General features: G+C 37.0%; 1 protein-coding gene across 1 annotated transcript; it reads left to right on the top strand.

The window, feature by feature from the left end:
- The first annotated feature begins 3,139 nt into the window (after positions 1-3,139).
- LOC128643895 (protein ELFN1-like) lies at positions 3,140-6,560 on the top strand. The gene has a single exon (XM_053696666.1). It carries the CDS (start codon positions 3,384-3,386, stop codon positions 5,799-5,801), a length of 2,418 nt encoding a protein of 805 aa, XP_053552641.1. The 5' UTR covers positions 3,140-3,383; the 3' UTR covers positions 5,802-6,560.
- The last annotated feature ends 18,088 nt before the right edge of the window (positions 6,561-24,648 follow it).

Here is a 24,648-nt window from a genome sequence, read left to right as displayed (position 1 = left end):
TCTGTCAAATTATGTGATCTTTGTCATTTTTATTATAATGATGTGATTGAAAGTTGGTCTTATTAGCAAGCTTCCAATAAATTAAACTCATACCACATGTGTATGTAATGCTTAAGCATGTCTTGCACCAACCTGGGGTAATAGACCTTTTTCACAGCAGTCATTTTGACATGAAATAGTAGGACAAATACAGGTGTTAGCAATGACATTTATTAGGGTTCCATTCCATTTAGGTTTACGAGAGCCAGGTTCCTGCTATTGCGCAAGTGTAAGGGGAGGTCACACTAAATACTTGCAACTTTAGCCTATAGAAGCTGTTTTTTTCTGATTGCTTCCTGTTTTTTAATACTGCATACAATTATCCTGTATTTTCTGGTTGTATTGTAATAAAGAGATGGAGAAATAATTATATATGGTCATTATACCATTATACTATTGCTAAAACAAAAAAATCTAATGGTGGACTAAGACTTTTGCACAGAACTATATATTTATATATACACACACATATATATATATATATATATATATATATATATATATATATATATATATATATATATATATATATATATATATATATATATATATATATATATATATATATGACATGAGTTTTGTTACATTTACACGTTCTGTACTTTGTATTTTTTATTTTGTGTTTAAATGCATTTCTATACATCAGAGCATTTAGGATTGTGATATTTAAGAAGCTGATTGTACTTTGAATGTTTCTGTGTAACTTTAACAAATTAGGATTATAATCTAGATAATAATTTCCTTTTTTATGTTGCAGATTACTTTGTAGTTTGGATATTTTCTATGTGAAATATGCCTGACAGTTTTAAAAAGTGGGAGGGGCAAGTTAGCTCCCTGGGTGTGTCTCATTATTCGTTATATTCTCAAAGCATTTTACACCTGCCGGTTTTACTGATTTATTGTGACAATTGCATGCAGGTGAAGTTTGCTCATTGTTCACAATGCACTTATTTAACTGGCAAAAAAAATCTATATACAAAACAAGCCACAAATACAAGTTAAACTATAGTCTTTACATTTTACTTGAATTCTTATTTGCTGCAAACTTATAATGAATATCAGTGCTGGGTATTCCTCTGTTTTTACTGTCCCCTGTGAGATTCTTATTCCCCGATAGCCTCATTACTTTCTGTGATAGAAAACTCTTACCTCTTTTTTCTCAAAGAATTAAAGGGACATAAAACACTAAATACATTTTAAATATAAATATTGAGGTTATCATCCCCTTACTCTAGTCATGGGTGCCACCATATTGAAATCTAGCTTTCACTGCAATCTAGTGCTGATGTGCAACAACTCTTTTTCAGATACCTGCAGTGTAACCTAGGTTCTATAATGGCAGCAGCAATGATTAGAGGGAGGTGCATAACATTTATTTTGTTTTTAGTGTCCCTTTAAAGGGATAGGAAAGTCAAAATTAAACTTGCATGATTCCAATAGAGCTTGTCATTTTAAGACATTTATAAATTCACTTCTATTTTCAAATGTGTTTTGTTCTCTTAGTATCCCTTGTTGAAAAAGAATATGCACATATTCTACACTAGTGGGGGCTGCTGCTAATTGGTGCCTGCACACATTTGTCTTTTGTGATTGGGTGACTAGATGTGTTCATCTTGCTGCCAGTAGTCTAATGCTGTTCCTTCAGCAAAGGATAACAAGAGAACAAAGCAAATTTTATAATGGAAGTAAATTTGAAAGTTGTTCAAAATTGTATGTTCTATCCAAATCGTGAAAGAAAATGTTGGGGTTTCCTAGACCCTGTGAAGAATTCACTATAATGTCTCACTAGGCTGGAAAGTTTGAGAATTAAGCCCTTAATGCTATTGCATCAATATCTCTGTTTTTATTGATATGTTCAGTTCTCCAATCCTAGAATAACCTTTTTACTTCTTGATTTTCCTTGCCTTCCAAAAATTGTTAACACCATCATGTATCAATACAAGTGCAAGATATATGGTCAAGTAATCCAAGAATTGATTTTTTTATTTGCAATAAAAGCTACCAGTGTTAAATGGACATAAATGGCAAAATTGAACTATCTATGACAACAGAGCAGTTATATTTTGACCAGTGAATTTGCTAATATTATAATAATAAATAATAAAAATAATAATAAAGAAAATCCAACAAATCCCACTGCAATCCCCATCTGCACATACAGGTATATTAGCTAATAATCGCCATTTAATAGGTCACCCTATAGCTAATTATTGGAAGCTTCATGCATATATATATATATATATATATATATATATACACACACACTAGGGACAATGTGGATATATATATATATATATATATATATATATATATATATATATATATATATATATAAATTATTTTTATTTAAACAAAGAAAATAAGAAAAAAAACAGATCACCTATCCAGCAACATGATTATATATATATATATATATATATATATATATATATATATATACTTATACTTGTGCATTGATAACATATACTTCAAATTTATTAATGTCGCACACATCTAAAAAAAACCTGGGTATCTGGATACCCCTATGCATTAGGGAAAAGGGAATTCATGAACATAAACTACTTGAATTGAAAAATCTAAAAAATTGTCCACTTCAAAGTGAATTCCAGCAATAATAATAATAAAGTGCACTTCAGAGAAATCACTTCATTAAGCCCGTAATCCAATAAATCAGAGTAATGTTTTTCAGACATCCAAATATATCCCAAATCTATGACCAAATTGGAGTCACTCTTCCTGTGACAACCCCCTAAAAACGGCATAGATAGATAAAATATTATACATAAGTTTGTTTTGAGCTTCATGCCCTTTTAAGATTTCAGTTGAATATGTTTCAATTTTCTATAGAGCTATAGGAAAAATGCCATTTAAAAAGAAGACTCAAATACACATTTTATTGATATATTCTTGTTTCTGCTTTTTTCCAGGAATGCTTATGGATTAGAAACACAACTTTATTGCCCACAAGTAAAACTTGCAAATGACTGATGATGATAGCTACAAATGGACGGCAGCAGAAAGATGTGGAAATTCATTAAAAAACAGGAAATATATTGTCTTTGGAGACATGCTTACTAAAGTCTATGGCAGTATCCTCATGACTGTGAATCCAGCCTTCAACATGCACAAAGAGTTTGCTTCTAATAGTCCAGTTTAATAAACTGTTTTTTTTTTCACAACAAAGTCTTCCTCTGGAAAAGATAAAAGATTACCACTTTATGTTTAAAGCACATTTGGTTGTACAGATGTGGAGAAATATAAGAGAAGGAGACATCTCCTTAATATTATAATCCATTTTTTTTCATAAGCTTCAAGTGCACAAAGAAGCCCCTCAATACTTCACTATGGCAGGTCACAGAGGAAGCATGATGCCAGCACTGTGTTTATGGGTGGTTTTTCTGCTTACTCTCTTTTACACAGGAAAGGTACAGGCAGACTGCTGGTTGATTGAAGGTGACAAAGGTTTTGTTTGGCTGGCAATCTGCAGCCAGAATCAGCCACCTTATGAGTCTATACCACAGCACATTAATAGTACCATTGTGGACCTGAGACTGAATGAGAACAAAATAAAGAGTGTCCACTACTCATCTCTCAGCCGCTTTGGCAACCTGACGTACCTCAACCTCACAAAGAATGAGGTTTCCTACATAGAAGATGGAGCTTTTGCAGGTCAGTTCAATCTGCAGGTTCTTCAGCTTGGTTACAACAGACTGAGAAATCTTACAGAGGGAATTCTAAGGGGATTAGGCAAGTTGGAGTATCTCTACCTCCAAGCAAACCTCATTGAAACTGTGACTCCTAATGCCTTTTGGGAGTGCCCAAACATAATGAACATTGACTTATCCATGAATCGTCTCCAGAGATTGGACAGTAATACCTTTGTTGGCCTCAGCAAACTGACTGTATGTGAGTTGTACAGTAACCCTTTTTATTGCTCCTGTGAGCTCTTGGGCTTCCTGAGGTGGTTGGACATATTCACAAACATGACACGAACCTTTGACCGCATGCAATGCGATTCTCCACCAGATTATTCTGGCTACTACTTGTTGGGCCAAGGTAGGTCCAACTATCGTAATGCTCTTGGTATGCTGTCTTCACTCTGCACAGATGGCTCGTATACAATGAGCCCACACTTAATGTCTCCAAGGTACCAAGTAACTACAGGTCCTCCTGAAGGCCCATGTCCTGAAGATGACTGTTTCTCTGGAGATGGTACTACACCATTGATTAATTTAAACACACCTCCAGCTAATTCCAAGGTTAGCCTGAAAGTCAATTTAAACACAGAAACACACAGAGATGCAGTTCTGGTGGCAGACATACCCTACCCATACAGTAAGATGTACATCTTAGTCCAATACAATAACAGCTTCTATACAGACATTCAAAACCTGAAGACAGAAAAAGAGTTCATAAAGTTGGATGGTTTAAAAGCCAACACACATTACACTTACTGTGTGGCATCCATTCGCAACTCTCTTAGGTTCAACCACACTTGTATAGACTTCTACACACGCAGCCATGCAAAACCAGAACCTGTGCCTACGCCATCCACTGCCACCCATTATATTATGACTATCCTTGGTTGCCTGTTTGGTATGGTGATCATCTTGGGGATTGTGTATTATTGTCTACGCAAGAGACGTCAAAAAGAGGAGAAGCACAAAAAGGCAGGGAGTAGCATGAAAAAGACAATCATTGAGTTGAAGTATGGCCCAGAAATGGAGACACCTAGCATCACTCAGCTGTCACAGGGGCAAATGATGGGCCCAGAGACAATATCACGCATACCCTATTTGCCTTCAGTGGGGGAAGTTGAGCAGTACAAATTAATAGAAAGCAGTGAGACACCTAAAGCTACAAAAGGTAACTATATGGAGGTGCGGACTGGAGAGCAGTCTGAGAGAAGAGATTGTGAGTTGTCAATGCAATCAGACACACAAAGTTCTGTGGCAGAGATCTCCACAATTGCAAAAGAGGTAGACAAAGTCAATCAGATAATCAACAATTGCATAGATGCCTTGAAATCAGAGTCTACATCATTTCAGGGTGGGAAGTCTGGTGCAGTGTCTACAGCAGAGCCACAGCTGGTACTAATCTCAGAACAGATACCAAGCAAGCATGGTTTTCTCTCACCAGTATACAAGGAAAGCTACACCCACCCTTTACAAAGGCATCACAGCATGGAGGCTCCTCCGAAACGCTCTAGCACCTCCTCAAGTGGATCTATTCGTAGTCCCCGGTCTTTTCGCTCTGAAGGGTCGACTCATAAGTCTGAAGCTAAATACATTGAGAAGACTTCCCCTACTGCTGACACCATCCTCACTGTGACTCCAGCTGCTGCCATCTTAAGAGCAGAGGCAGAGAAAATCCGCCAGTATACAGAACACCGGCATTCCTATCCAGGTTCACACCAAGCTGAGCAGCAGCAACAGCAACAGCCACCTCCACAACATGAAAACCTTGGAGGACGCAAAACTTCCATACTGGAACCTTTAACTCGACCTCGGCCCAGAGAGCTGGCTTATTCCCAACTCTCACCTCACTACCATAACCTGAGCTATTCCTCCAGCCCAGAATATACATGCAAACCCTCTCACAGCATCTGGGAGCGTTTCAAACTGCATCGCAAGCGCCACAAAGAAGAAGAGTACATGGCGGCCGGGCACGCCCTGCGCAAAAAGGTCCAGTTTGCCAAAGATGAGGATCTCCATGACATCCTAGACTACTGGAAGGGCGTCTCTGCCCAGCACAAGTCCTGAGTCCTCACCTCTTTCCCTCATCTTCAACTACTCGTGACTTAACATCCTTTCATTACCATTAACCCTGCCCCAGCCAGAGACACCAGCAGAGCATTGTAGGTGCAACACTCTGCCGGTCTCTTTAGCAGAAAAGAGGTTAACAGGACCAAAATCAAACTAGCAGCAGCTAATTTTTACTCAAGACTATGTAAAAGAATGAATAAATAAAGAGAAATATAAAATTATTATATATCATATAGAAAAATAAAATTGCTTAAAAAATGAATGGTCTCACGTTTCGTGAGCATATGCACCAAATTGGAAAAGAAAAAAAAATACGCTAAAACTGTGAAGAGGAATTAATTTTTTTAATAAAAAAAGAATTAAAAAAAAAAGAAAAAAAAGGAGGAAGTGAGGAGAGAGATTTTCCGAAATGAACTGAACTCTGTTCGCATTATCGCATGTTATTTCATACTTTGACTTGCGTGGTTTGACTTGTGTGACATTTCGTTCCTTTCCTACCACTAACACAGGACAAAATATATAAAATGACTGGAATTGACTTTATATCCTTACTTTATTTTGATTTGTAAAATTACTGAGTCTTCCAGTGCAGACTTTGCCCATAAGAAGGCTCTAAAAACCACATTCAGCTGCATTCAAAACTGTGATCACTATTACTCTGTACAGATAAAAAAAATCTATATTTGCATTGTTTCCTGTAAAGAGAGAGAACAAATAAGAGAAAAAATATACTTATATCTTAACCCTTTGGTTGGTATCTGGGCATGTAACAAAATGTTGCAAGTCACACTTGCAGCCAAGGGGTTAATCAACACCCTGTTTGTATAAGGTTTTAATCATGGGTTTTAGAAATATTATGGCTGTTTTTTATTATTTCACTTTATTTTGTTTACAAAAAAAAAATGAAAGAATTATCTGTTTGTTTGTTTTCTGGGTTGGTTTTTATTATTGCTTCTCTGGATGATTGACTTTAAGATCTGAATGAGATGAACTGCAAAGAGAAATAGAAAAAAAAAACATTCTTACAAGAAATGGAATCCTGCCTTTTATTCCTAGAATTCTGTGTGTAAAGAAATGTACTTATTTAAAAAGATATGACATTATGATTATACTATTTTAAATATTGCACATTGCAATGAATAGGAGCAGAATATGAGATAAAGAGAAAAATCTTTTTAAAACCCATTGTGTATGTTAGGTATTGATATTATGGTCATGCTGATTGCTGCCCATGTCTAATATCATTCTCAATACAAATGATATTATGGTTCTATATGCAGAACAACAAAAATAGCATAAGCAAAAGTAGTGTACAATTCTCTGTTAGACTTGGCCAATATACTACGTTGGTTGAAAAAAAATACAACTTCCAAATATTTTAGATTATAATTTGATTATATATCTAGGTTTCATGTTATCCTAGGTGCAGAGAATTTGGGGGCTCCACCCCCCTATTTCCCCCAGTTATATACCCTACACATCCCAAAATTTCTCCAAAATGAGCAGTTCATTTTCTTAGCCAAATTGGATCCTTTGCAAGAAACTACATATAGAGTAGTCGAAATCATTTAAAGCAGCTACTTATAGAACAGTAATAACTCACGCAGAACAGTAATTAACTCCTACTAGACAGCCCTATATAGAGTAGTGCCCAATAACTTATAAAAAAAACTTTTAAAGTCAGCAATATGTAGACAAGTGGTTAAACGTCACCAGGCATCCACAAATAGAGAAATGATAATGTCTTTATGGCAATGGCATTTATTGCAGTGTAAACGTCTTCCATACAAAGGACATTGATTAACCCCTACTAGGCTATCATATATAGTGCAAGGTAAACCACTTGTTGGTAACCCCATACAAAGTAGTGATAACCCCTCCCAGGGAACCACCATGTAAATATGAATGCAGATGGAGGTTAATTAAACATTCATTTTTGATAGCTGATAAGAAACAGAAGATCCATTTAATCAGACCACATTCCTTTTTTAGAAAAGCCACATGCTCTAGGTATTTTTAAACTCCCTTACTAGTCTATGAATCAGCCACTCTTTTTGCAAAGAAGTACTTTTGCAGATTTCGCTTGAACATGATACTGACAAGCCTGACATTATGACCCCTTGTTACTCTTTTGAAAAATGCTTTTGTCATCAGCTTTATTATATCCCTTAATATACTCAAAGGTTTCTATCACCTTCTCTCCTCTAAAATATATGTGTTAAGGTTAAGGAATCATTCCATGTCAATTTTTTAGATCATGCATTTTAGCAGTACTAGTCCATCTATTTATATTTTGGAGATATGGCCTTCAGAATTGTACATAATATCCAACTTGAGACCTGACTAGTGATCTATAAAGTAGCACATGTATTTCACCATGTCTGCCTATAAAGAAGCAGCCTATTGGCCTTACTTGTTGTGCTACTGAATTATTACCTAACCTTCAAATCCTCTGAAATAATAATTCCCACGTTTTGTTTCTCTTTTGTTTTTGTCAATAAAGTTCCACTGAGTCTATATTTAACCTTTCAGTTTTTGCATCATCAATGCATAATATTGGAGTTTTGTGCTGTTTAGATCTCACTTGCCTTTTCACCTATGCACTATTTTCTATACTTACTGCTCATTTTAAAAAAACTACTTCTGGAACACCAACTATGACAACTATTTCTTATCATCACTTAAAACCCACCTTCCCATGAAACCCACAACCAAGATCATCAATAGGTATGCTAAACAAAATAGACCCAAGCACTGAACCCTGAGATCAAGGGTCAAGTTGAGTGGAAACGCATGGGAACAGAGGTCCTGCACTATTTTTTTTCAGGTGGAACTAACTCTGGACAGAGAACAGAAACACTTCAGTAAACACTGCTGTGGGAGGAGCTGGAGCACAGTCTGTTTAGGGGGGATAGTGAGATCCTCTAGTAATGGGCAGTAACACTTCCTACAATATACTAAATGCAAGCCTGTCAGTGGTCCCGGTGTGTGTAACACAAGGAGAATACATTTCTGTTTGGTTTGCTCTGTGGTTATTTAGGTCCCCTCAGCAGTAATAGGACTTTTGCACCTTAAGTGGGTGAGACTCTGTGACAGAGGAGGATTCTCAGTCCCAAAGGCAACCATTCAACCCTTCATTGGATTTAATTTACTTTCATTAACCAAAGTGTGTATATATATTCAAACAAATACAGTGTGTGTGTGTGTGTGTGTTTGTGTGTGTGTATATATATATATATATATATATAAATATAAATATTAATTGTGGTGGGTGGGTGTAAGTCTTGGTGAGTTCCAACACTTTGTTTTGTAGGACTTGACCCCTGTCTGAGATATACCAAAAGTGTCACATTTATATACTATTGAACCAATTTCATAAAGTAGTGATAGATGTTAGACCAAATTATACCTGTATCAGTGGATGCAGTGAACAATAGAAGAGACATCAGCTAGAGATTGGATTATAGTGAGTATTATAGTATAATATAAAAGTGTGCAGGTGATGCAGCTTTCTGATTAAATTAATTCAGTACAATAAAGGGTATGCAGGGTATCTGGAACAACAAATTTTCCTCAACCTCATAAGACTGCTGGACCGCATCACTTCCAGTGACGTAGAATCAGTGGTTTGACCGCAAATTCCTTAACTATGCATGTGCTCCACCACGTCACGACATTCCAAATGAGGTTTACAAGGGGGGTAGTCTAGTAAGATAAGTATACACAGGTACTTGGGCAGCAAAAGGTTAAAGTTATAGCAGTATCACACAGGGTATTACAAAGGTATATAATACAATACAAAAGAGAGTTACTTATTGAACACACAAGTGAAAAAAATACAAAAGTGATACAATATAATGTGTGATAAAGTGTACTAAAGGATATAGTCCCAATTTAAATAATGATCCACCGTTCCTCTTTCATTGTCATTCAACCTCCAAGAGGGAAGAAATGAGCAATGATGTAGTATGTAATGAAAACATGCACTCAGTAACCTGAAAGAGCCATACTCACGTGGTCCTGAATTATAATGTATCTCTAAGTGTATGAGCAATAGACTGGCATCACTAGGAGGGTGGGACCTTCCATTTGAAACTACAAAGACTAGCTTTAATGAACGGTAGCCAAACTGCCTTTCTTGCATGTTTTTGTATCAGTTGTTAATGGTTGTGCCCTGTAAAATGTCCAAATGACAGTGTGTCCATTTTATTGTTAATAAATTCAGTTTTTGCTCATACACTTAGAGCTAAGTTATAGCTCAGGACAACGTGAGTACGGCTCTTCCACTTTACTTAGTTTGTGTTTTCATTATGTTCTTCACCATTGCTCATTTCTTCTCTATTGGAGGTTGATTGACAATGAAAGAAGAATAGAGGATAATTAGTTAAATTAGGACTATGGGGCCGATTTAACATGCTGCAAATGCAGCTGTTTCCACGTGAGCCTTCTCACTCTGCTGTCTATTCTTCAGCAATTCTACCCACTTAGGGCTAGATTACAAGTGGCGCACAAATGCATGAGCCTGAGTGATAAGGAGTTTATTTCAAGGGTTTGAGCTCATCTGGCTTACTGCTCGTATTCTGAGTTGAAAGTAAATGCGATCACGTGAGCACAATCGCCACGATTTATGTTAAAATGATTCCAGCGACTTCAGTGCTCTGGTTTACTGTTTCGCGAAACAAAAAAGTTGCACAAAACACATCAGAAATACATTACCAATTACACTTACACTCATTATAACACCATCTAATGAAAAATATTCAAAAAACATATTGCACACCAAGTTATAAAGGCTCAAAAATAGGAGGTCTCAGGTGTTAGAGAAAAAAGGCAAGCAAAGGGCTTTAAAATTGTGATACATGTAAAAAATATATATGTGTATATATATATATATATATATATGTGTGTGTGTGTGTGTGTGTGTGTGTGCATATGTATTTATGTGTTTATATGTGTATATATGTATTTACAGACATATATACACATATAAACACATAAATATATATGTATACATATGTAGGGGTCAATTTATGAAGCAGCGGATGCTGCTTCCGACCCACTCCACTTAAATTTCACCTGAAGCGAAAGTTAAGAAGCAGTGGTCGAATATCATTGGGTTGATTGACACCCTCTGTTAGCAGCCAATTGGCCGCAAATCTGCAGGGGGCGGTATTGCACCAGCAGTTCACAAGAACTGCTGCTGCAATGATAAATGCCGACAGCATTTGCTTTCGGCATTTATCAATGTGCGGCGGACATGATTCACTCTATGTCCGTACCATGATAAATCTACCCCATAGACTTATATAAGTGTATTAGAGACCATTGTCGTTAAGTAGATGAAAACATGTAAAAGTAAATTTATGCAAGATTCATATTTAATAAATGTTTTAACTATGTATTTACTGTAAATATTTCACATTCCAATGTTCTGCACATAGCAGAATATGTTCTATGTATTTATAAATAGATATTCCTATATATATATATACCTATAAATAATCATGTATAATATATACTGTATATATATATATATATATATATATATATATATATATATATATATATATATATATATATATATGTATTGATATATATTGTACCAAAAAGCCAAAAGCCACCACAATGAGAATTTGGGATTGGGTTTGCGTTAGAGTGGGGTTTTAGTTTTTTTTCCCACTTTTTTCTCTGTTGACTTCTATGAAGGAATACGTGAATGCGCACGTGATATTCTAACTGGATTTTTGCGCAGTTTACTTTCAACTCATAATATGAGCGCATCCCGACGAGCACAAAAATTTTACTTCTAGTGCAATTAACACTCAAGTGGAAGCGTTAATTTGCTCTCCACTCATAATCTGGCCCTTAATTATTGAGTCTAGTCCAACATAGTGCAATTTATTTTTTTCTGTGTAGGAAAGTGTAAAATGCTTTACAAAATCTACTGATCCAACTTGGTGTGACCTCCTTGCAATAACACATTGCTGGTTTTATCCTGTAAATGACTGACTATATACTGTATAAGGCTCACAATTTTGTTTGAAAGAGTTTCATTTATTTTCCCACCAAAGTCAGGCACAGAAGTCTGTAGTTTCCAGCATCTTCCCTACTGCCCTTTTAATGAAAGTGTGCTAACTTAGCAATGCTCAAATGATATGGAATGACTACTGCCAAACATGATTATGTATAAAGATCAGCAAACAGTACATCACAGATCAAAACTATTTTAAAACCCACTGGATGAATATTATCTGGACCCACAGCCAATAAAATGTCCATCTCTTCTAAAAACAGAACTGTTTGACTCTTGACACATCTCCCTTTGTAGTTAATGGAGTTGTCCTTTCATTGCTGTCTCTTTTCAAGTGAGAGCAGAAGTCATTAAAATAATCTGATATTTTCCTATCTCTACAAATCTACCTGCTTGCTTTTATTTTTTTCTAGCTTGCAGCAGTAATATAGCTAAATAAGAATTGTTTACATTTTTACTGACTGTGCTAGCTTTTTTTCTGCATTAGCCTTAGTGTTTTGGCTTTGCTGTATTTCCATATCCTCCTCTGACAAAGTCTGTGGGTGTTTCTTATAAGCTATCTCCAACTTGTACTTTTAAAAACAGTTTTTTGTATGTTTTAAAAAATAATGCAGTGTACAGCTAAACAAAAATCAGCATTCTAACGGTAACGACCCGCGTAGCTAACGCATGCTTTTTTTTCCCCGCACCTTTTAAATACCGCTGGTATTTAGAGTTCACAGAATGGCTGCGTTTTCAGTGCGTTAGGCTCCAAAAAGGGAGCGTAGAGCATAATTTACCGCCACTGCAACTCTCGATACCAGCGGTGCTTACGGACGCGGCCAGCTTCAAAAACGTGCTCGTGCACGATTCCCCCATAGGAAACAATGGGGCAGTTTGAGCTGAAAAAAAAAACTAACACCTGCAAAAAAGCAGCGTTCAGCTCCTAACGCAGCCCCATTGTTTCCTATGGGGAAACACTTCCTAAGTCTGCACCTAACACTCTAACATGTACCCCGAGTCTAAACACCCCTAACCTTACACTTATTAACCCCTAATCTGCCGCCCCCGCTATCGCTGACCCCTGCATATTATTATTAACCCCTAATCTGCCGCTCCGTACACCGCTGCAACCTACATTATCCCTATGTACCTCTAATATGCTGCCCCTAACATCGCCGACCCCTATATTATATTTATTAACCCCTAATCTGCCGCCCCCAACGTCGCCGCCACCTACCTACAATTATTAACCCCTAATCTGCCGATCGGACCTCGCCGCTACTATAATAAATGTATTAACCCCTAAAGCTAAGTCTAACCATAACCCTATCACCCCCCTAAGTTAAATATAATTTTATTCTAACGAAATAAATTAACTCTTATTAAATAAATTATTCCTATTTAAAGCTAAATACTTACCTGTAAAATAAATCCTAATATTGCTACAATATAAATTATAATTATATTGTAGCTATTTTAGGATTAATATTTATTTTACAGGCAACTTTGTAATTATTTTAACCAGGTACAATAGCTATTAAATAGTTAATAACTATTTAATAGTTACCTAGTTAAAATAATTACAAAATTACCTGTAAAATAAATCCTAGCCTAAGTTACAATTCAAGCTAACACTACACTAGCAATAAATTAATTAAATAAAATACCTACAATTATCTACAATTAAACCTAACACTACACTATCAATAAATTAATTAAATACAATACCTACAAATAAATACAATTAAATAAACTAACTAAAGTACAAAAAATAAAAAAGAACTAAGTTGCAAAAAATAAAAAAATATTTACAAACATTAGAAAAATATTACAACAATTTTAAACTAATTACACCAACTCTAAGCCCCCTAATAAAATAACAAAGTCCCCCAAAATAAAAAAATGCCCTACCCTATTCTAAAATTAAAATAGAAAAGCTCTTTTACCTTACCAGCCCTTAAAAGGGCCATTTGCGGGGCATGCCCCAAAGAATTCTGCTCTTTTGCCTGTAAAAAAAAACATACAATACCCCCCCCCAACATTACAACCCACCACCCACATACCCCTAATCTAACCCAAACCCCCCTTAAATAAACTTAACACTAAGCCCCTGAAGATCTTCCTACCTTATCTTCACCACACCGGGTATCACACCGATCCGTCCTGGCTCCGATGTCTTGATCCAAGCCCAAGCGGGGGGCTGAAGACATCCATCCTCCGGCTGAAGTCTTGATCCAAGCGGGCAGAAGAGGACATCCGGACCGGCAAACATCTTCATCCAAGCCGCATCTTCTATGTTCTTCCATCCGATGACGACCGGCTCCATCTTGAAGACCTCCAGCGCGGATCCATCCTCTTCTTCAGACGACTAGACGATGAATGAAGGTTCCTTTAAGGGACGTCATCCAAGATGGCGTCCCTCAAATTCCGATTGGCTGATAGGATTCTATCAGTTCTTAACTATTTAATAGCTATTGTACCTGGTTAAAATAAATACAAAGTTGCCTGTAAAATAAATATTAATCCTAAAATAGCTACAATATAATTTTAATTTATATTGTAGATATATTAGGGTTTATTTTACAGGTAAGTATTTAGCTTTAAATAGGAATAATTTATTTAATAAGAGTTAATTTATTTCGTTAGATTTAAATTATATTTAACTTAGGGGGGTGTTAGTGTTAGGGTTAGACTTAGCTTTAGGGGTTAATACATTTATTAGAGTAGCGGTGTGGTCCGGTTGGCAGATTAGGGGTTAATAAGTGTAGGTAGGTGTTGGCGACGTTGAGGGGGGCAGATTAGGGGTTAATAAATATAATATAGGGGTCGGCGGTGTTAGGGGCAGCAGATTAGGGGTACATAAGTATAACGTAGGTGGCGGCGGTGTGCGGTCGGCAGATAAGGGGTTAAAAAAATGTATTATAGTGGCGGCGATGTGGGGGGACCTCGGTTTAGGGGTACATAGGTAGTTTATGGGTGTTAGTGTACTTTAGAGCACAGTAGTTAAGAGCTTTATGAACCCGCGTTAGCCCAAAAAGCTCTTAACTCCTGTTTTTTTTCTGCGGCTGAAGTTTTGTCGTTAGATTTCTAACGCTCACTTCAGCCACGACTCTAAATACCGGCGTTAGAAAGATCCCATTGAAAAGATAGTATACGCAAATTGCGTAGGGGGATCTGCGGTATGGAAAAGTCGCGGCTGCAAAGTGAGCGTTAGACCCTTTAATGACTGACTCCAAATACCAGCGCTAAAAACCAGCGTTAGGAGCCTCTAACGCTGGTTTTGACGGCTACCGCCAAACTCTAAATCTAGCCGTTAGTCTTAAACTGTCCTCACTAAACTTTTGCTCTTATAAGTAATATCTTCCTTTTTTGAAAGAATGAAAGAATAACTAAAGTATTTCTCTTTTGTAAGAAAAAGTTATTGTTTCTATAATCTAAATATATTGCTTTAGTGCAGTTGTACAATAGTTCAATTACTGGACTATCACCAATATGCAAGCGCTATCTAGGGTTTTGAACCAAAAATGGGCCAGCTCCTAAGCTTAACATTCTTGTTTTTCAAATAAAGATAGCAAGAGAACAAAGAAAATTGATAATAGGAGTGAATTAGAAAGTTGCTTAAAATTGCATGCTCTATCTGAATCATGACAGAAAAAAAAATTAAGTTTAGTATCCCTTTAATATTACCTCTTTAAGGGGCCTATTTAACAAAGGTCTGTTGGACCTGATCTGACAGTGCGGATCAGGTCCGACAGACCTCGCTGAATGCGGAGAGCAATACGCTTTCCGTATTCAGCATTGCACCAGCAGCTCTTGTGAGCTGCTGATGCAACGCCACCCCCTGCAGATTCGTGGCCAATTAGCCGCCAGCAGGGGGTGTCAATCAACCCGATCATACTCAATCGGGTTGAATTGCGGCGATGTCTTTAGACCGCTGCTTCATAACTGGTGTTTCTGGTGAGCCTGCAGGCTTGCCAGAAACACGGGCTCTCAAGCTCCATCCGGAGCTTGATAAATGGGCCCTTAAGAGTTTGATCATTGACCACTTGTTCAAATGATTCCACTTGAAATGATTTGATGACATATATACTAGCTGTTCTACCATCGGGTACATCCCAGGTTATGCTAGACATATTAAGTTATTCACAATTACAGGTGAAACTCGAAAAATTAGAATATCTTGCAAAAGTTCATTTATTTCACTAATGCAACTTAAATGGTGAAACTAATATATGAGATAGACTCATTACATGCAAAGCAAGATAGTTCAAGCCATTATTTGTCATAATTGTGATGATTATGGCTTACAGCTCATGAAAACCCCAAATCCACAATCTCAGAAAATTAGAATATTACATGCAATCAATAAAACAAGGATTGTAAATGGAACAATATCGGACCTCTGAAAAGTATAAGCATGCATACTGTATGTACTCAGTACTTGGTTTGGGCCCCTTTTGCAGCAATTACTGCCTCAATGCGGCGTGGCATGGAAGCTATCAGCCTGTGGCACTGCTAAGGTGTTATGGAAGACCAGGATGCTTCAATAGCGGCCTTCAGCTCTTCTGCATTGTTCAGTCTCATGTCTCTCATCTTTCTCTTGGCAATGCCTCATAGATTCTCTATGGGGTTCAGGTCAGGTGAGTTTGCTGGCCAATCAAGCATAGTAATCCCACGGTCATTGAACCAGGTTTTGGTGCTTTTGGCAGTGTGGGCAGGTGCCAAGTCCTGCTGGGAAATGAAGTCAGCATCCCCATAGAGCTCGTCTGTGGAAGGAAGCATGAAGTGCTCCAAAATCTCCTGGTAGACGGCTGCGTTGACCCTGGACTTAATGAAGCACAGTGGACCAACACCAGCAGATGACATGGCTCCCCACATCAACACAGACTGTGGAAACTTCACACTGGACTTCAAGCATCTTGCAGTGTGTGCCTCTCCATTCTTCCTCCATACTCTGGGTCCTTGGTTTCCAAATGAGATGCAAAATTTGCTCTCATCAGAAAAGAGGACTTTGGACAACTGAGCAACAGACCAGGTCTGTTTTTCTTAGCCCAGGTAAGACGCTTCTGACGTTGTTTGTTGTTCAGGAGTGGCTTGACAAGAGGAATACGACATTTGAAGCCCATGTCCAGGATCCGTCTGTGTGTGGTGGCTCTTGATGCACTGACTCCAACCTCAGTCCACTTCTTGTGAAAGTCCCCAACACTTTTGAATGGCTTTTTCCTGACAATCCTCTCCAGGCTGCAGTCATCACTGCTGCTTGTGCACCTTTTTCTTCCATACTTTCCCTTCCACATAACTTTCCATTAATGTGCTTTGATACAGCACTTTGGGAGCATCCAACTTCTTTTGCAATTACCTTTTGAGGCTTTCCCTCCTTATGGAGGGTGTCAATGATGGTTTTCTGCACAACTGTCAGGTCAGCAGTCTTTCCCATGATTGTGATTCCTACTGAACCAGACTGAGAGACCATTTAAAGGCTTGAACTATCTTGCTTTGCATGTAATGAGTCTATCTCATATATTAGTTTCACCTTTTAAGTTGCATTAGTGAAATAAATTAACTTTTGCACAATATTCTAATTTTAAAGTAATATATGATTCATGGTTTATGAGAGTCCAATGATCTAAAAAAACAACTTGACTATTTATGTTATTAAATTGACCTCTTTCTTTTGATATACTTTGTTTAAACTTAGTTCATTTCCTGAAAGCATACTGGAGTTGGCTCAGAAAAATGCTTGTGCCTTGAGAACTATTTGTATAACTTTGTTACAAACAGTGTTACAAGCAGCTGCAATATAGTGTTCAAGACACGTGCTTGTTCCTAAACACAGTATCTTTCCCCATCCTCTATAGGTTAAAGTGCAATCAGTGCACATGTGCCTGAAAGAGGAGTGTTGGTAGCATAAGATTAATCTAATGAAATTTCCTAGCAGCACATACACATACAGTATTTTTAGTTTTAGTCCAGTTGTGCTTTTAACAGAGGAAAAGGTTGCTCTAAAAAGGACATTTGATAGGGCATTGCCACAAAGCAGATTAAGCTCCTCTATGAATTAAAAAAAAATTAGGAAAAAAAAGCAGACGCAGGGATTTTACATTGACATACATACACATACACAGAGAAACATAGATTTATATGTATAGAGATATGTTTAACTATGGAGATAATACAAAGATTTCACATTGCAATCTTATGCACATTAAACAATATTAAAAGAGGGATTTTCATAGAAATATTCACATATAGGCCTCTATTTATGTTTCCCTTATCTTTTTAATCTCTTGGCTCCATAAACAAATCCCATGGTTTTCAGAGTCATCTGTATGCCAACAACGAGCAATTCTACCATTCTGACCTTTACTTCTTCTTGTTCACTCAATTCACTAGCTGTCTTTATGTGCGCCTTCTCATCATCTAAAGCTATACCTCTCCAAAACTGAGCTTCTTCTATGTCTTCTTTCATCCAATATCTCCAAAAAGCCAAGATTCTAATACACTTGCCAAATGCCAAATCCTACCTTTACTACAACGACTCCATCCTTTCTGGCCTCTTAAACTGCCTTCTGTCCTCTCTGCAATCGATTATAAATGACTGTGCCAGACTGATCTTCCTCATACATCACTCTTTGTCTGCTGCACCTCTCTGTCAACCCCTCTACTAGTTTCCTTTAGCCTCCAGAACAAAACCCTGACCCTAATATACAAGGCCATATATATAACCTCCTATATCTCTGCCATTGTCTGCAAACATTCTTCATTGTCTCCATCACTCTGCTAAAGATCTACTTCCTTCCCGCTCACTTCACACCTCACATACTAGCCTGCATGACTTTTGTAGAACTGCACTAATATTGCACTAATAAATCTCTGTCTTATCCTTCATGACTTGACCCAAGTTTTCAAAGCTTGAAGTTTTCTCTAAAAACTCTACTATACAGGGATACTTACAACCTATATTACCTACTTCTCTATAAGTCCGATGATCAAACACTTGCCGGCATTGAGTGAAATCATGCAAAATCTTTTTCTGGAAGGATTTGATAAAATGTTGTAATGTAGAAATCCCACCTTCACAACCAGAACCTGAAAGAGAAATGTTAGTTTTTATATCCTTTTAAGGGCACATTTAGGAGTTCTATGTTATTATAGGTCTGCTCTAATTAGCTACTGCCATTTACATCTCATACACACATCCTGTGGGCTGGAAAGTATTGACAAGATTACTGCAGGATTTTGACCTCTGTACAGAAACAATCAGTGTTATCTCCATAAAAGGGGAACCAAACTCATGAAGAATATTATAGAATGGTACGTTATGATTACAATAATTACAATGTGATTACATGTTGCCTCTTAGGGGCATATTTATCAAAGCGTCAACTGAAAATACGCTTGAAATTCCACGTCGTATTTGTCGTAAAAGATTGATCCGCCATAATTATCAAAGCGTCAAGATAGTAAAATGTTGAAATTCGTGACGTAATATACACTCCAGCGATCTCAATCCGACGCAGATTGATGCTTGCGTCATTACAGATGTTTCAAAATCACATTTGACTCTATTTGACCAGTTTCCCAATTTATCAAATATTTAACAGGTACGCTTGCGTCTATTCCGACGCAGCGTACCTAGTTTTTAATCTGCCACCCTTGAGGCCGCGGATGCCATAGAAATCAATTGGAGTCTGAAAACAGAAAGCTTATGTTCGATGCTGCAAGGCACTGAAGTATATTACATAATAAAAGTAAATTAGAAACTCTATTACAGTTGTATACCCTTTCTAAATCAAACAATATTATTGCTCCACATTTGGTGCACTAATAGATATAGGGATAAAAATTAAAAATACATTACTACTTATGGATTATGTTATAAATTTGTCTCTCATTACAAAGCAAGGGGACAATATTATTTCTACAAATGTGTTGAAATGTTTTGCCCCAAACTTGTCGCACTAATAGATATAGAGATAAAAATGAAATACACAACATAATATAGCTAACTTTTTATTATTTTGTGAAAAATCTATGTGCACCATGTTTAAGCCATGTAATACAAGTCTCACTATCCACTTGGCACTAATTTTGACACAACACTTTTCGCACCAATTATGACGCAAACTCCTAAACAACCCACACACTAGTACATTTTTCAACCACTTTTGATTGGAATATGCATAATTACATGATTTAGGACATCAGCCAATCTGATTCAAATATACATTTTAAACTATCACTAACGAATCAAGTTGCTCGGTACTTGCGTCATTGATCACTCATCAGAACTTGTAAGTGCCATTTGGTACATTGTGTATTATACTTTGAAAGTATGTATATGTGGAATTAGTATTAAAGATAAACATTGATGCTGACATTAGGACACACAATGTAATATTTTAGACAATGATTTTAAAAATTGATTGATGTTTGATTCAATATAATCTTAAGGTGATAGCTCAAAGGGATAGCCCACCTAATATTAAACTGTCATGATTCAGATACAGCAATATATATACAGTATATATATATATATATATATATATATATATATATATATATATATATATATATATATATATATATATATATATATATATATATATAACAAAATAAGTATGTGCAAAGATATATGTACAAATTCTAGCATTAATAATCATTTATAAAAAAAAAACATGATATAAAAGCGTATCATGACTTACAAACAATACAATATCAAACAAGAGATATTGTTTGTTGAGGTATAAATCTATCTATTTCTTTGACATTAACAGATTAGCTTTAGAGAAATGTGCTTGTTCATGGAAAGTAATGAAATGGTATAAATAAAGTTGGGAAAAACTTGAATAACTGCGTCATCGATGACTGTTAGTTAACAACAGTCCGATGCTCATTGCTCCGTACTTGACGCGCTTGTTTTTGATGGGTTTTTTATAAATAAGGGGATCGTATGTGGATCCGTGTCAGCGATGTCTGGTGAGCGTATTGACGCCGGCGAATGCACTGAGATTGACGCTTTGATAAATATGCCCCTTAGTATTTTTTTTATACCAAAACGTTGATGTATATCATTGGTCAGAAAGTTGACTGTCTACAACATAACCAGCAATAGTTATTTATACTGCTATAGACCATGACGTAGCAGGACCACAGTCTCATCATTAAGGAAAAGGTTAAAGGCAGCAGCAAACCTACTGAGCAGAGGGACCTGGTGCAAGAAATGTTTTACCCCCAAAAGGTAACTCGGTAGTCATCAATAGTAATAACATACATGCTGCACTGTATAATGACTTTGAGGATAAATATATAATAGATAGATAAATAGATAGACCTGCATTCTGCACTAATAAAAGGCTCCCCTATATTAGGATTGTGCATATTCTGCATATGAGACTGGCTGATATTAGCCCCCAGCACCTGAATCCGGGTGCAACTGCACCAATGGTAGTTCCACCCCTGGGAAAGGTAAGGAAAAATTCAAGGGATAGAAAGTTCAAAATTGAAATGTGCTTAGGTGAATTTTAATATTAAATTTGCAAAAATGCTTCTAGTAAAAGTTATGTGTTTTTCAGTGGTGTATGCACATATGCTGTGAAGGTCCGTGCACCAGTATTCAAACATTATACCTTCTCAGAGAGTCAGAAGAGGCTTGTATGACACAAATGAAGTTGTCACACACACCACCCCTAGCATTTTGAGATTAATTACTGGTACATGGGACCTCATAGCATATGTGGGTTTGCCACTGAGAAACAAATAATTTTTACTAGAAGCATTTCTGCTACATTCTTAACCTTTCTAAGCCTTTAAACGTTTATGATGTAGGTACACCATGCAATAATAATACACTTTAAATTCCCTTCTATAATCAAATTTACTTTGTTACTTTATTCTCTTGTCAACTTTTGTTGAAAGGCATATGTAGATAGACTCAGCAGCAGCAATACACTACTAGGAACTCTCTTGGCACTGGCTCACCAGATATGTTCAGCTAGCTTCCAGTAGTGCATTGCTGCTCTGGAGCTGACTTTGCCTGTGTGTTTATTCTCTTCGCAGGAGTTAACCCAAAGCTATCTGCAAGCAACAGTACAATAATACATTTTTTTTTAACATATCAAAGACTTTTCTTTTTGCAGTTTTATGTCCCTTTATGGCAAACGTTAGGATTAGAGAAAGAGTAAGATCCTGGGTTAGGCTAAGATTAGACCACCAGTTTGTCCCCCTTTTTTGCATGCAATGCATCAAATTAGAGAGTGATTTAGAATAGTATCAGCAATAAGGGGCAACGTTTGCTACCAGAGGGGGCTGTAACACTCATTCCATACCTTTCTCTTGCATTCAAAGACTTAACTGGGGGACCACATGCAACTGACATTTTGGTGTAGATTTATGAACTGTTGTGCTATACCGAATCATGTCCGCCCTGCATCGCTAAATGCCGACAGCATTTAACATTGCACAGTTCTGGTGAACTGCTTGTGCAATGCTGCCCCCTGCAGATTCGCGGCCACTAGCAGAGGGTGTCAATCAACCCGATCGTATAGGATCGTGCAGATTGCTGTCTGCAGCCTCAGAGGCGGCGGACGAGTTAAGGAGCAACGGTCTTAAGACCGCTGCTTCTTAACTCCTGTCTCCGGCGAGCAAGATGTATTAATAAATCGGCCCCTACGAGGCCCATTTATTAAGCTCCGTATGGAGCTTGTTGTGGGCCCATGTTTCTGGCGAGTCTGAAGACTCGCCAGAAATGCAAGTTATGGAGCAGCGGTCTAAAGAGTAAGATCGGGTTGATTGACACCTCCCTGCTGGCCCGCCAATTGGCCGCGAGTCTGCAGGGGGCGGCGTTGCACCAGCAGCTCACAAGAGCTGGTGGTGCAATGCTGAATACGGAGAGCGTATTGATCTCCGCATTCAGCGATGTCTGTCGGACCTGATCCGCACTGTAGGATCAGGTCCGACAGACATTTGGTAAATAGGCCTCTACGTCTCAACAATACAGTGAGATTAAAGACTAAAAATATATCCAACATTAAGGCCTGATATTGTGATAAAATATCACCTTTAACTTGTCAAAGATAGAAGAGGAGTGAACCTTTTATGACCATTTCTTACCAGTGCTGCCCATTGGAGCTCATATGTTACTTTCCATAGCAATTAAACGCCACATCTCTGAACATGTTCTAGATTAGATTAGTCCAGCTCATTATTTACCATATGATACAATATAGGGGTCGATCCAAACTGGGTCAGATTACAAGTTGTGAGATAATGATAGCGCGGGTCACCATAAACAATATCGCTGGACTCCGCTAACATTAGCACACAACTTGATACTACAAATCCATGTTAAATCTGATTTACCAGAGAAGGGTTAGTGTGGACGACATCGTTCTAGCGCAACCTATATTCAATGGATATTGTGACTGAACTACATAGCTCTCATATTACAAATTATAGGTTGTGCTCTAACGAGAGATGAAACAGTGCTAGAATATTTAGCACGACTTAAGACCTGAACTAAAGTATAAACGTTAAACAAAATTCTGAAAAACATTCAAAACATATTAAAATAAAATATTACACTCATATATATACTTTTTTAATACAAAATAAATACAAAAATATTGAAAAATGTTGATCAAAATGTTTTAAAAGGGTTAAAAAGGGATATGGTATATGACAACGTGTTTGATTGGGAAGGGCTCAAAAAAATAATTATAGATATATCTTGAAACATGCAATAAAATGTTTATTAATTTTTAATATTTTTATTTTTATATATATATATATATATATAAAAATACTTGAAATTCCTATGTTCTTCACTTGGAAAAATTGTTCTTTTTATTTTTAAATATATATAGTCATGGGCATCCACAGAAATTATTCCAGGGGGGTGCAATTAAGTGAAAAATGCCCAGACAATAAACATACACACGCTCACACACAGAGCCAAATATCCTGTTGTTCAAATGAAACACAAATGAAAACAAAACCAGCACTGGTGAAGGGTAAAACATACCTTTAATAAGTTCAGAATAAAACTTTGTTTTTAAAGTGATTTCAGTCCATTATGAGGTCTGCCCTTCAATTTGTGAAAGCGGCTGATGTGTTTCGGTTGTTAACCGTAGTCTTAGCCAAATCAGTCTATAACAGCGGTCGCCAACCAGTGGTCCATGGACCACTGGTGGTCCACGAGAAGATGTTGGTGGTCCTTGACACCATCAAGCAGGAATTAATCTCCTCTGATGGAGTCACCCCATCGTGCCGCAACTCCCTACAGTGCCTGTCTGGACATCAGTGAAAGCCAATGGAGGAGGAGTTAAATTACAATCTCCATACGCACGTTGCGTAGTACTGCGCAACTTGCGTAGCTAGATTGTATTTTTAACTCCTCCCACCCGGCGTACTGCTCAGAGGAAGATGATTCCATTCTAAAGCCAGCAGAGGTTGGTATAGTCTTGACTTTGGAATTAAAGTATATAAAAAAATATTTTTTATTTTTTTTTCATATTTAATTTATTTTCTTCCCTTTACCTGTCTCTTTGTAGCAGTTTTCCTAATTCCTTCAGATGGACTTACATCACTGTTTGTCTTCCTCCCCTCCATCTTCTTTTTTTTATGTATTAAATATTAATTATTTTTAATTCTAATAATTTTCCCGCGCACAAAGCCATTCCACCGGAATTCCAGTAATTATCATCCAGCAGATCAGCCATATCCCACCAGTATTATAGTAATTGCCAGTAACATCAGTCGTGGTTAGCTCACATCCATATTGAGAGCTTTCTGATATAAACTTAATTTATGTCTCCAATTTCTGTCCATGAT

This window comes from Bombina bombina, unplaced genomic scaffold (genome assembly GCF_027579735.1).
Source record: "Bombina bombina isolate aBomBom1 unplaced genomic scaffold, aBomBom1.pri scaffold_645, whole genome shotgun sequence".
Classification (NCBI taxonomy): Eukaryota; Metazoa; Chordata; class Amphibia; order Anura; family Bombinatoridae; genus Bombina; species Bombina bombina.
Note: the sequence above shows the minus strand (reverse complement) of the source record. Positions and strands in the feature narration are given on the sequence as shown.